The sequence below is a fragment of the Gobio gobio genome (genome assembly GCF_949357685.1).
Source record: "Gobio gobio genome assembly, chromosome: 4".
NCBI lineage: Eukaryota > Metazoa > Chordata > Actinopteri > Cypriniformes > Gobionidae > Gobio > Gobio gobio.
Genome location: NC_137100.1, coordinates 43,635,688 through 43,648,571, shown reverse-complemented (window position 1 = coordinate 43,648,571; position 12,884 = coordinate 43,635,688). Strand labels below are relative to the sequence as shown.

The 12,884-nt window shown below is 37.4% G+C and overlaps 1 protein-coding gene across 1 annotated transcript in view; it reads right to left on the bottom strand.

Moving 5' to 3' along the window:
* cacna1ba (calcium channel, voltage-dependent, N type, alpha 1B subunit, a) overlaps positions 1-12,884 on the bottom strand; it is a gene marked incomplete at both ends in the record, with an annotated part of 146,297 nt that overhangs the window by 48,729 nt on the left and 84,684 nt on the right. The window contains 7 exons of the mRNA XM_079816016.1: positions 790-825; positions 3,385-3,491; positions 4,541-4,608; positions 6,309-6,426; positions 6,505-6,577; positions 9,690-9,821; positions 12,710-12,822. Of these exons, the coding sequence (XP_079672142.1) occupies positions 790-825; positions 3,385-3,491; positions 4,541-4,608; positions 6,309-6,426; positions 6,505-6,577; positions 9,690-9,821; positions 12,710-12,822 (647 nt within the window). The remainder of the gene's footprint in view (positions 1-789; positions 826-3,384; positions 3,492-4,540; positions 4,609-6,308; positions 6,427-6,504; positions 6,578-9,689; positions 9,822-12,709; positions 12,823-12,884) is intronic.

Below are 12,884 nucleotides of genomic sequence, written 5' to 3'. Positions count from 1 at the left end.
AGAGTGGAGAGACTGATTTTCAGACTCTATTTACTGATAAAGTACTAACAGGGCTTTGCGGTGTGAAACAGTCCTGAGGTCAGACTGTACCTCTTGTGGACTTACAGGATGAGGTGGTGCAAACTCTCTGATTTTACAGTATGACAGGACCTCAAGGTGTGATAATAATTTCCCTTTTCTGTTTATTTGACTTTTGGCCATGTTAAAAATAGATAGCAGAGAGATCACACACACAAAAAACAAAAAACTATGGCTCTACGGCTCATGTGTCAGAACATAATGAATCCCTCCGCCACAGTTCTGATATCCCTTTTTCTATTAAATATTAACATACTTAGCAATATTAGGACTGAGATGTTCTCAACGTGCTACAATACAGTACTTTAAAGCTGCTGTAAACAGTGTTAGCTAGTTTTGGCTAATAGTTTGGGCTTTGCTAATTTGCTAACTTGTCTCTGGCTAATAAAAATTCACATCTTCATCAAAATCTGAATTTTAAGTATGGTATTATTGACAAAAAATTGCTTACAAACAGCTTTAAAGTGCAAAGAGTGAAATGTTATTGATGAATGATTTTTTTTATGGCTGGCCAAATGTTAAAATGAAATCACAGGTTAACATTGACATTCATGTATGAATGTGGGGCAAGATTCTGGAATGTCCAATTTAGCCAACATTGTCAAACACTATGAGGTGTCGTGATGAGTATTAGTCTTTTGTCATACAGCTGATCAAAATACGTCCATTCATGTACTGTAGAAGTAGTCATGCCCTATGTGGTACCATTACCTCAAGTAGTGATGTGCAGGGGAGCAGACATAGCTCCTAAAACACATACAGCACACAATGAAATACACAGATACACACGGACACACTAAGAGTCCCCACAGTGCCACAGAAAACAGTTTAGAAGACAAACATTTGACAAGAAAATCAGAAAGGAATAAAGATGTATTCAAGAAAGACATGACAAGAAAATCAGAAAGGAATAAAGATGTATAAAAGACAGACAGTTGAAAACAAATGGTGGAAAAATTAAAGAATGTACGAAACAGAGGAGAGAATTAAGATGATGGCAGACTTATCCAGACTCTCTACAACCCTAAAATCTTGAAAACGGAAGCATTACTGGAATAGTTCACAAAATAAAAATAAAAAAACCTGTCATCATTTTCTCACCCTCATTTAGTTACAAAAGTAAGTGACAAATGTTTAATGTTCTCACTCTTTTAAATATAATGAAAATCAATGAGGACTGGTGCTGACAATCCCCAAAATGGACCATAAAAGTACAATAATAGCATACCATATGAATGTTGTGCTATATTAATATAATAAATTGTGCTTTAATTATCAAAATTAATTAAAAACTATTATCAAAAACTAATTAAATAAACCAATTAATCTATCACTAGATTGAACACAAATGTCTTTACATTTTTAAATGAGCCAACTTCTGAGGTTCTCATTCTATACATTTTATTTAATTAAGTGTCTAGTAGTTGATTCCTGAGTTCACCTGCCTGTATGTGTAAGAGTGAGTATGTGTGTGTGTGTGTGTGTGTGTGTGTGTGTGTGTGTGTGTGTGTGTGTGTGTGTGTGTGTGTGTGTGTGTGTGTGTGTGTGTGTGTGTGTGTGTGTGTGTGTGTGTGTGTGTGTGTGTGTGTGTGTGTGTGTGTGTGTGTGTGTGTGTGTGTGTGTGTGTGTGTGTGTGTGTGTGTGTGTGTGTGTGTGAGTGTGTGTCTACGCTCTCACAGTAGGTTTGTCTGACAAGAGTGCTGACTCATTAGGCACTAACAGTAGCAGAAGCTCTAGTAGTGATGCTCACTGGGAAACAGACGGCCGGTTCTCAGAACAGGGCTCAATGCCAAGAGCCGCCAATGAGCCCAGTGAACAGTTAATCTAGTATCCAGAAACTTGTCTGACCCGCTAGCTAAAGAAATACGACAAACATAACGTTAAAAAAGAAAGTAATTAAACCACTGATGAATGAAGTTGCAGAAAACTGAAGCAGATTAACTGATAGCTCACTTAAAGTCCACACTTATAGCTTTTTACAGCAACACTTTACAATAGTTTATATTAATAAGACAACATTTTAACATTTAAATGGGTTGTCATAAAAGAAAGAAAGGAAAGCCGTTTTAAAAGTTACCCTTGATTCATTGAATTTTTAATGTTTTTTCTTCTACTTATGACAATATTTCCTCAGTCATCTGTTAAACTATGAGCTACACTATGAACGACTTTGGTCAGTGAGAATAGTTCGGCTGTCTGGCATCATGTAAGAGCAGTGTGCTGGGACAGAGAAGGAGAGTAGATTTGAACAGAGAGTAAATTAACTCACGGTGAATGAGAGCTGGAGTTGGAGGAGCTGCATGAAAGAACACCAGGAATTGGCCTTATAAAACTGCATATGCCAAAAACAAAAGCCATCAGAGGGGAAAGAAATAGTTTGGTGGGGGCGGAGTCAGTGGCAGGGGAATATCAGCTGTCATATCACTCTGACTCTAACTCCACCCAACTCAACGGGAAGTACATATCAACAATAGTGTAACTTCAAAACAGAATTAAAAACAAAACAGGTGCGGAGGTATTACAGTATTAAGAAAGACATTCAAATTCCAGGTGCAAACTGGATTAAATTAATCAATTATATTAAATTAATTAATTATTATATTACTCTATTTAATAATATAATAAATTGACTTTTTAACACTGGAAAAATGTCTTTCACAATTAAAAAAATATTACAAAATATATAAAATATTATTTTTTTTTAATTATGTAATACAAATATTACAAAAATCAGTTCATATCCAGGGCCAAAACTTCAAATGATATTGGAAATTATTATATATGTTACCCCAATATTCCGAATTGTGGCTGATCAAGGTTTTTAACACTTAATGTACATCTTACCCATCTTACATCAGGTTAAATTGCAAATAACCAAATCAGATTTTGATGATTATGATGATTACATGATTCATTTGACCTAAATATATTATCCACTGTACATAAATTGGTCTACAACGAGTCTAATCAAATACAGTCAGTAAGGGAGCATCAAAAAAATCTTTAGATTTCCACACAGGCTGTTTGAATCAAGTATACATGTCATAGCTGCCTAAAGACAACCAACTATGGGTGCAGAGTCCTAGAGACATACTGAGGGACCAAATATAAGTGACAATAAGTGAAAAAATAACAAAATAACCAACACTCAGAAATCTGCTTATAGAGACAAACAGGAATATGTTTCTTGGGACACATAAAAAAAAGCAATGAGAGGACATTATGGGGTGATGAACAGGTTTAACGAAGGGTTAGTGAAAGGGGAGGGCAGTACCCTGACTTCAGGTTTAATGCCCTCTGACTTACGCTGTGATGGAAATGTTAGCGGCCGAAATCGGGCTGACCTCCTTTACTTCCATGGCTTTCTGCAGAGCCAGTTTCTTACTGATGGCCTCCTCCTGCTCCTCCTCATCCTGAGAGAGGAGTAAGACAGAGAAACAGAGAATGACAGACGAGTATAAATTTGGATCCCATGTCAAGCACCGTGGCTAGCATCAACAAATCAAAGTAGTGATATCCCAGGAGCCTTACAGCCCTATACTGTTGGTGCCATCTTCACGTAAGGTTGTAAATCCCGTAATGGGCTGAAAGCTTCATTACCTTGAGTTATTGACCAGGGCAAACATCAGTCAGATCAAAAGAGAAGTCAAGTCACTTTTATTTATATAGCGCTTTTTACAATTTGATTCGGCTGTACAGCCGCTCTGGAGAAAACGGTGATGTTATCCAGCTAATTTCAAGTATCATATAATGATACTTATATAGTGACAATGCGGGCAGATCAGTAATTTAGTTGAACATTTATTTGAATATTTAGTGTCCTCAACTGAGCAAGCCAAGCCAAAGGCGACAGTGGCAAGGAACCAAAACTCCATCAGGTGGCATAATGGAGAAAAATAAACCTTGGGAGAAACCAGGCTCAGTCTGGGTGCCAGCACTTCTCTGGCCTTCATGTCGTGTCGGTGAGGCAATTATTAGATAGGGATATTTGAAAGATCGGAGTCATCACGCCGGAGACGGTTTATTGAGGATGTCGTGTCGATATGGCAATTATTAGAAAGGAATATTCGAAAGATCGGAGTCGGTATATTGGGATGTTGTGTCGATAAGGCAATTATTAGATAGGAATATTCGAAAAGATCGGAGTCATCACGCCAGGGACGGGTTTATTGAGGATGCCGTGTCGATGAGGCAATTTCAGGGGGAGTCTAATTTACTCTGAAGACACTTCAGGGATGCGTTGGTCATGTCTGGATATTAGTAAGAACCCGTACTAATAAAAATAGAGATAGGATCACACACTCTGTGTATACAACATATGAGACTCGTGGTGTATGTGCAGGTATGGATGGCTGGTACAGTGTGACAGTGCCAGAAGATAAGTATTGGCATTGTATACTGTATACATTGTATGCATACTGTATGTATGCCCATAAGTAGGACACAAATATGCCCAACCAACCTTGGTGAGTTCCTGTGCATTGGCAAGGTTATCAACAGCAATGGCCAGAAATACATTTAGGAGAGTGTCTGATCAAATGTGCTTTAAGGAATTGGGGTGAAAGTGATTAATAAATAAAAAAGTATTTTTAACACACACTATTCATTCTAAAGTTTGGGGTCAGTATGTGGTTTTTTTTTTCAGCAAGGATTACTTAAAATTATAACATTTATAATGTTATTATAAAATTATCATCAAAGGAATTAATATATTTTAACACTAAAATAGAAAAATTATTTTCAATTTTAATAATTAATTTTATTTTACTGTATTTTGAACAAATAAATGCAGCCTTGGTGAGCATAAGAAACTTCTTTCAAAACATAACAAAAAAATCTAACCAACCCCTAACTTTTAAATTCAATCAATCTGACATTATAAGTGCTTCATTCTGTTCTGTGTGATAACTAAAATACTAAATACACAAATTAAATGCATATATAGCTGTATGTAAATGAAGAAACATTTCATAATGAAAATATTATTTACAAATCAACAGCAAAAACAACTTTATACATTTAATTCCAATCCTAAGTATGGGAGAAGTTATTTATTATTAATTTACTTATTTAATTATTAAGTCTTTGAATTACCTGTGCATTCTGAAAAAACCCCCCGGAGAAATAAAGATAACAATTCAATAATTAAGAGCACTGTTGCAAAAATCTACCTCTGTCTGTTGTCATTTGTACATATTATTTAGTTTCCGTTATTTATAATAATACATTTTATTTCTAACACGCTTTTCTTCAAACTCAAAGCGCTACAACCTCAAACAATAGAGAATAATTACAATAAAATACAATAAAATAGTCACATTTAGTTACAATAAGCAGCTCTAAAAAGGTGTGTCTTTAAAGACTTCTTAAAACCCTCTAATGTTGAAGAGTCTCTAATTTCCGGTGGTAGAGCATTCCAAAGACGTGGTGCTGAGACCGAGAATGCTCGACCACCCTTGGAATTTAGATTATGTCGGGGCTGCTGGAGGATGCATGACCTGGAAGAGCGCAAAGAGCGTGCAGGAGTATGAACGGTGACCAAACTGCAGAGATAAGCAGGGGCCGATCCATGAATGGCTTTATATGTTAAAACCAAGGTTTTGAATTCGATACGCGCTTGTATCGGCAGCCAATGCAAATCAAAGAGTACCGGAGAAATATGTTGACGAGTATTTGTGTGTGTCAATAACCGGGCGGCTGAATTTTGTATATATTGTAATTTTTTGATGGACTGATTTGGAAGACCTGAGTAGAGCGCATTGCAGTAATCAAGCCTTGATGTAATGAAGGCGTGAATAAGCCTTTCTGCATCTGGTCGCGATAGAAATGGTCGTAATCTAGCGATATTTCTAAGATGGTAAAATGCAGTTTTTCAGACATTTTTAATATGAGCGTCGAACATAAGTTCAGTGTCAAAAATAACTCCAAGATTGCGCACTTGAAAAGACGGGGTAACAAAGTCATTGACAGTAATCAGTTCTGGAATATTTAGTTTAAGGAGAGATTTTGATGTACCGACGAAGAGAAGTTCTGTCTTAGCCTGGTTGAGCTTAAGAAAATTCTCATGCATCCAGGATTTTATCTCCTCCAAGCAGTTGCTAAGGGCTTTGACCGCAAGGTTTGGGTTAGGGTGCATGCTGATGCTGATCATGCTTATTTAATAAAATTAGGCCATTAAAAAGTATTCAATTCAATGACAGTCCTACAGATATGTTATATAAAAAGGATACAGTTTCCAAACAGTGTGAGCACAATGAAGTACACAGAGCAGAACATTCCCCGGTGCACTCCTCCCTGGGATTCAATTCCATGATACATCACTGCATTCCAGTCCTCTCCTGTCAGAATCTGATGAGATAAAACACATGATGGAAATACAAATATCAAACGAGAGCCTTCAGACGCATATCACCAGATGGTCAATACCTGAAACACTGTCAGGATAGCAGCTGGGAAAGTGTCAAAGTTGGTCGTTGGGGTCTCATCTTCAAAATTAAACCTAGAAGAGAGATGATAAGCAGTGAATCATTTTCTTGGACGAGTCTCATGTGTATGCTTAGGAGCCAGCTTTGCTCTAATTTCAAAAAATGTAATTTTTTTTCAATTTGTTTGCTCGCAAAGCCGGCAAAAACGGAATTGATATGTTCCGATAATAATGTTTCATCTGCATATAAAAGCTGAGCTGAATTCTCCTCTCTGCATCTCTGGAGCTAATAACAAAAACATAATAAATATGCTTTCTTATTTCACCATTCTTCTCCATGTACACTCTCAGGGGCTCTGCAGGGGCCTCATTACTACAGAATGTAGAGAAATGCTTAAAAAGAGAGACGAAACATCTCACAACCAAGGGCTTGTTTATGTTATTCTGGAAAATATGTTTTTTTGGCCCAACCATCCTTTCATCACTTTATTGCTAGAAAATAGTACAATAACAGTATAATGAAGAAAACTTAATAATGATTATAAACAAGTGAAAGTGAACAGAAAGTGATTTCCGTATTCAGTGACATATCAATGACATATGATGTCATATCTAAAATGTTCATGATTTTATATAACTTTCATACTAAATATGTTTGTATAACTTTCATAATGGTGAAAGAAATTGTGATGAAAGATGGTGATGACAGCGATCTTTTGGCTTTTATTTATGTATTTGTGCTGTGAGAAAGCCTCGCCCCCAGGGAAATCTCATTGGGATGAAAATCCACATAGCTGCACATTAATAATCAAATGTGTTTTGATTGGCTGTGATTGTTTCATTGCATTGCATTTTCACCTTAAATGGGGACAAACACATTACTTTTTACATAGGGTTCAACCTGGTTAGCAAACAGTCTTTTTTGTCTATTTTTAGTATTTAAGTTTAAATTTAGTATTCATATTTATATATATATATATATATATAGACGACTGGGTCAGAGCATCTTCAAAACTGCAGCTCTTGTGGGGTGTTCCCGGTCTGTGGTGAACCGTCAATGGGGTCATGGGCGACCGAGGCTCATTGATGCACGTGGGGAGCGAAGGCTGGCCCGTGTGGTCCGATCAAACAGACGAGCTACTGTAGCTCAAATTGCTCAAGAAGTTAATGCTGGTTATGATAGAAAGGTGTCAGAATACACAGTGCATCGCAGTTTGCTGCGTATGGGGCTGCATAGCCACAGACCAGTCAGGGTGCCCATGCTGACCCCTGTCCACAGCCGAAAGCACCGACAGTGGACACGTGAGCATCAGAACTGGACCACGGAGCAATGGAAGAAGGTGACCTGGTCTGATGAATCACGTTTTCTTTTACATCACGTGGATGGCCGGGTGCCTGTGCATCGCTTACCTGGGGAACACATGGCACCAGGATGCACTATGAGAAGAAGGCAAGCCGGTGGAGGCAGTGTGATGCTTTGGGCAATGTTCTGCTGGGAAACCTTGGGTCCTGCCATCCACGTGGATGTTACTTTGACACGTACCACCTACCTAAGCATTTTTGCAGACCATGTACACCCCTTCATGGAAACGGTATTCCCTGGTGGCTGTGGCCTCCCGCCCTGCCACAAAGCAAAAATGGTTCAGGAATGGTTTGAGGAGCACAAAGAGTTTGAGGTGTTGATTTGGCTTCCAAATTCCCCACATCTCAATCCAATCGAGCATCTGTGGGATGTGCTGAACAAACAAGTCCGATCCATGGAAGCCCCACCTCGCAACTTACAGGACTTAAAGGATCTGCTGCTAACATCTTGGTGCCAGATATCACAGCACACCTTCAGGGGTCAAGTGGAGTCCATGCCTCGATGGGTCAGAGCTGTTTTGGCAGCAAAAGGGGGACCAACACAATATTAGGTCATAATGTTATGCCTGCTCTGTGTATATACACACACATATTAAACATTCTAATTACTTCTAAAAGCAAGAATGTTTCATCTGGTCTCATTGTATTCAGCAGCTCTGCTCTCCGATATGCTTCACAACCGAACATATGACACCCGTCTCTTTCATCCAGCCCAGATAATGACTTCATGGATCAGACAGTCAGTTTATCATGTCCATCTACAGTCTTAAATATTAATGCGCTATGGAGCTGAAATCGAGTACCAGAGAGGCACAAAAGCAATTTCTCATTTCACTAAGCACAGATCTGGAAAGACTTTACATCTTCGCCATCAGGGGGGAATAGTCTCTCCAGCAGCTATCCTCACATTGTTATGTTTCAATAACATTTTCTCATTTCACACGGACTATTTGTTTATCTGGCGCTGTTCTTATTAAAGTAGATCACATGACAGCATGTTTGCGCTTCTAAGCTGATATGCCTCATGGGAAGCATGCATAGAGGCAATTCCTCTGCTGCAGCATACGATTAATAATTCATGGAACATAGCAATGAAAACTTGCGCTGTCTGGATCAGCTCAGTCATGTTTGTTAACATGTGGCTGAGGGGTAAATGAAACAGCAGGGCTTGGAAGAGTCACAGATGCTTATGCAGAGAGGAACGTAAACAATGGTCAGGGATGATTTATCCATTTTTGTTGAAAAGTACATCACAAAAGTGCTCTGAAAAGTAAAGGGCCATGATCAACTAGTGGGTCGCAACCCAAAAGTGGGTCACAGGTCTGTTCTGATTACAGAGAGCAGGGAAAAAACGAACATAAAATGCAACTAACCATATAATTGTGTATAATAAGGACAACAAATTAAATAGGCATATTTAAGGAGGAGAAATGCTTCCCATATCTTTTGTTGACAGTATTTAGGCACAAATTCTTTCAATAGTCATCAAAATACATATTCACGTATAACCATGATTTGTGCCATCCACAATTTGTTTGTGCAGTAAATGATTGGCTGCTGAGAGCATGAAATCAATTGGAATTAGAAACTAACCACTCAAACTTTAAAAAAACAAAGCCCTGTTATCCAAACTCTAATCATCAAATATTGTTAATAGTTATATAAATAAGCTTCGTCGTTTAATTTTAGGGAAAAGTTTGTTTACTTTTGCATGATAAACTATTCTGGGACTGTGTTGGCTTGTAAATGTTGGCAATGTAAAACCTAAAGCAAAAACAAAAGCAAGAACATGGACTAGATTATGCGAGTGCGTCATGGTACATACTGTCCTCCAAAGAGCTGCATCCCCAACAGAGCAAACACCACGATGAAGAGGAACAGCAGGAACAGGAGACTGATGATGGACTTCATTGAGTTGAGTAGAGACACCACCAGATTACGCAATGAGTTCCAATACCTACAGAAACATTCCATAATAACTACAGCATTAATACAGCCACATCATGAAAAAAAGTCTGTTGGTGAGTCAGTGACAACTTCAGGTTTAGAGAAGCTGTCAATCATGACATCACATCCCCATTTTTTTTTTTTTGCATCAAATAACTAACTAAAAACAAACTTTACAAAAAAAAATGAACACTTGAACTTACATCACCGTGATAAAAACTACCTAATATGACAGAAACCATCTTTGGAAAAAAAATTATTTGAAGAGTAATTTGATTGTTTAGTTTGACTTGCATCCCATTAGAATACACAGAGGGGCAGGGGTTATGACCTATACTGGGACCAGCCACCTGAGGGCGATCGAGACGCTTTGCCTTCACTTTTCAGGACGTGTGCGGCAGTGTTAATTTCGTTGATGAATAATTTTCGTCAACAACCTTTTCTCACTGATGAAAACGAGACGATAACTAAATAAAAACTAGTGTTGGATGACAAACACTGTGACGAAAACGTACTGTCATTTTGGTCAACAAATAAAAACGAGACGAAAATGTTAGGGAGGGACGATTAGGGAAGAGATCCAGTCAGAACTGATATCCTGTGTAACAGATGCGCACATTTGATATGAACGTGCTGAACTAACTGCTGGAAAACACGGCCTACAGGCTCACGCATCCCCAATCCAGCGCTCCAGAGCGCTTCACAATCAATGACATTTATGCCAGGCAATTGTTCATGAACTAATGCTGATGAATAATGACAATGTTTACTTTACGATGTTTATATGGTAATATGTTTTAGACGGTTGTAAAAATGCATATTTTATCTCCTGAACTTGAATGAGCTCCTGCAACTGCAATAGTAAGGCGCAGACATTTCAAAATAAGAGTCAATGTGTATTTCGGGCATGTTTAGAATTAAAAGTCACGCATTATATATTTGTTTTTGCTTGCACAATAAACTGTATTTAATTTCATTCCCATTTAATTCATAGTCAGGAGGAAAGACCAGTATTTAACACATATTCAATAAAGTATCAGGGTTATAATAGTTAAATAAAACCCTTAAAAAAATCTTCATTACTTGAAATTAAATAAATGTTAACTGAAAAAAATACAAAAATAAACAAACTTATTTGAAGCTTTAGCTTAACCTGATATTGCCTACTAACTAAAACAGAATTACAAAGTTATAAAAACTATATAGATGTTTTTAAAAAACAAACAAAAAAGTGAATTGAGCTCTCTTTCGTGTATTTTTAATGTCAAAAACAAAATTATGTCAAAATGTCAGTTCAAGCGACAGTCGGTTATGTAATGCTTAAATGCTTAATGTATTACAATTTAACTAAACTCATTAGATTTTAGGAGACTAAAACTACTGTAGATTTAGTCGACTAAAATCTTATGATATTTAGTCGACTAAAACTAAAAACAATTCAGGTGACTAAAATATGACTAAAACTAAATCAAATTTTGCTGTCAAAATTAACACTGGTGTGCGGCACGCTTGGACTAGAATCAGTTATTCCGCTTTAATCAAAAATATTTTCGTCATTTCTATCCAATTTCCTTAAAGCTACACTGTGTGATATTTTCCCCCATCTAGTGGTGAACTTGTATATGACCATCCAGTGAATTTTAGTTTCTGTTCTGTTCAATTCCGATTTCGTTTTAACTCCTACGGTGGCCGATTTAGTCCAAGATTAATATGGCTTCCAGTTCGACCTCGTCCACATTCGACAAGGTGCCTGTGGGATATTCTGTGCGCAGTGGGATGGTTGGAACTCAACTGGCCTAATTATTCGGCTAGAAAGAACTGCAGCTAATCCAGAGTGAACTTTGATGATAGTAATGTTTATTCAGTCATCCAATTGCAAGGCATAAACAGGTTTGCATGGATATGTACATAAATGTGGTTTCTGTGAGAGAACAAATTAGGATGGTAAATATACATGATAATGACATGACAGAATATACACAGTTAAGAACTGTATAACTATACGTATAAGTTACATTTGGCGCTAAATGCAGCTGCATTAAAAGGAGCGGAGCTGCCGCTGCTAACAAGAGGTGTCCGGTTACAAAAGTGTGTGCGCAGGTTTAGCACTGTATAACAAGTGTTAATATGCCGATCAGACCTGATACATATTTCCATCAACATACATTACAAGCAAATATTTTCTATAAACGAATAAACATTGTTAATAACTGAATGACTATTCAAATAGGTGAGCATTACGCTATTGTATGTTGACACAAAAATACTTCTGAGGTAACATCAACTGAATTACATGATGACACACTCTGAAACACATCCACAATGACAATAACTATTATTACTTACGGAGTTATTAACGCACAGAAATACCACACAAGGAAAAACAGACTTTTGAGGAATAAACAAGCCAGGAAAACTCCGTATAACTCTGTTACTGGAGCTGCTGAGATGAAAACTCTCTGCGCATGCACCAGACAAGTCTGAACAATTTGACGCGCACAGTGTTAAAACCGGTTAAAACGCGAAAGGCGAAGCTTGAAATTACGGGTATGTCCCTCTTTGGCTAATGTACTTTCAAGATGGAGGGGCAACATGGCGACCACCGTTAGATCCCATTACCTTATGTATTTTCAATGGCATATTATAAACTTACGAGAATACTTTATTACTTGAAAGAAGTAAATATACATTAATGAGTACATATATTTTTGAAAGAACTAAGTGTTTTTAGCTAAGAATAGACTAAAAAAGTTACACAGTGTAGCTTTAACTAGTGTCTTTTGAAATTTTATTTGAAACTGTTAACCAATCAGAATCAAGCATTCAACCATATCTTGGTATAAATTGATCTAGGACATTGGACAGTGATCTACAGAACAGGCAATTTTGATCTCTTACTTGGTAACCTTGAATATCCTCAGCAAACGCAGTGCTCGCAACACACTGATGCCAAAAGATGCTCCTGGTTTTACGGCTGCCCAGATCACCTCGAAGATGCTACCCACAATCACCTAAACACACCAAAGACAGAACACAAATACACTAGGCACAATGTATATTTTAAAAAAAGATA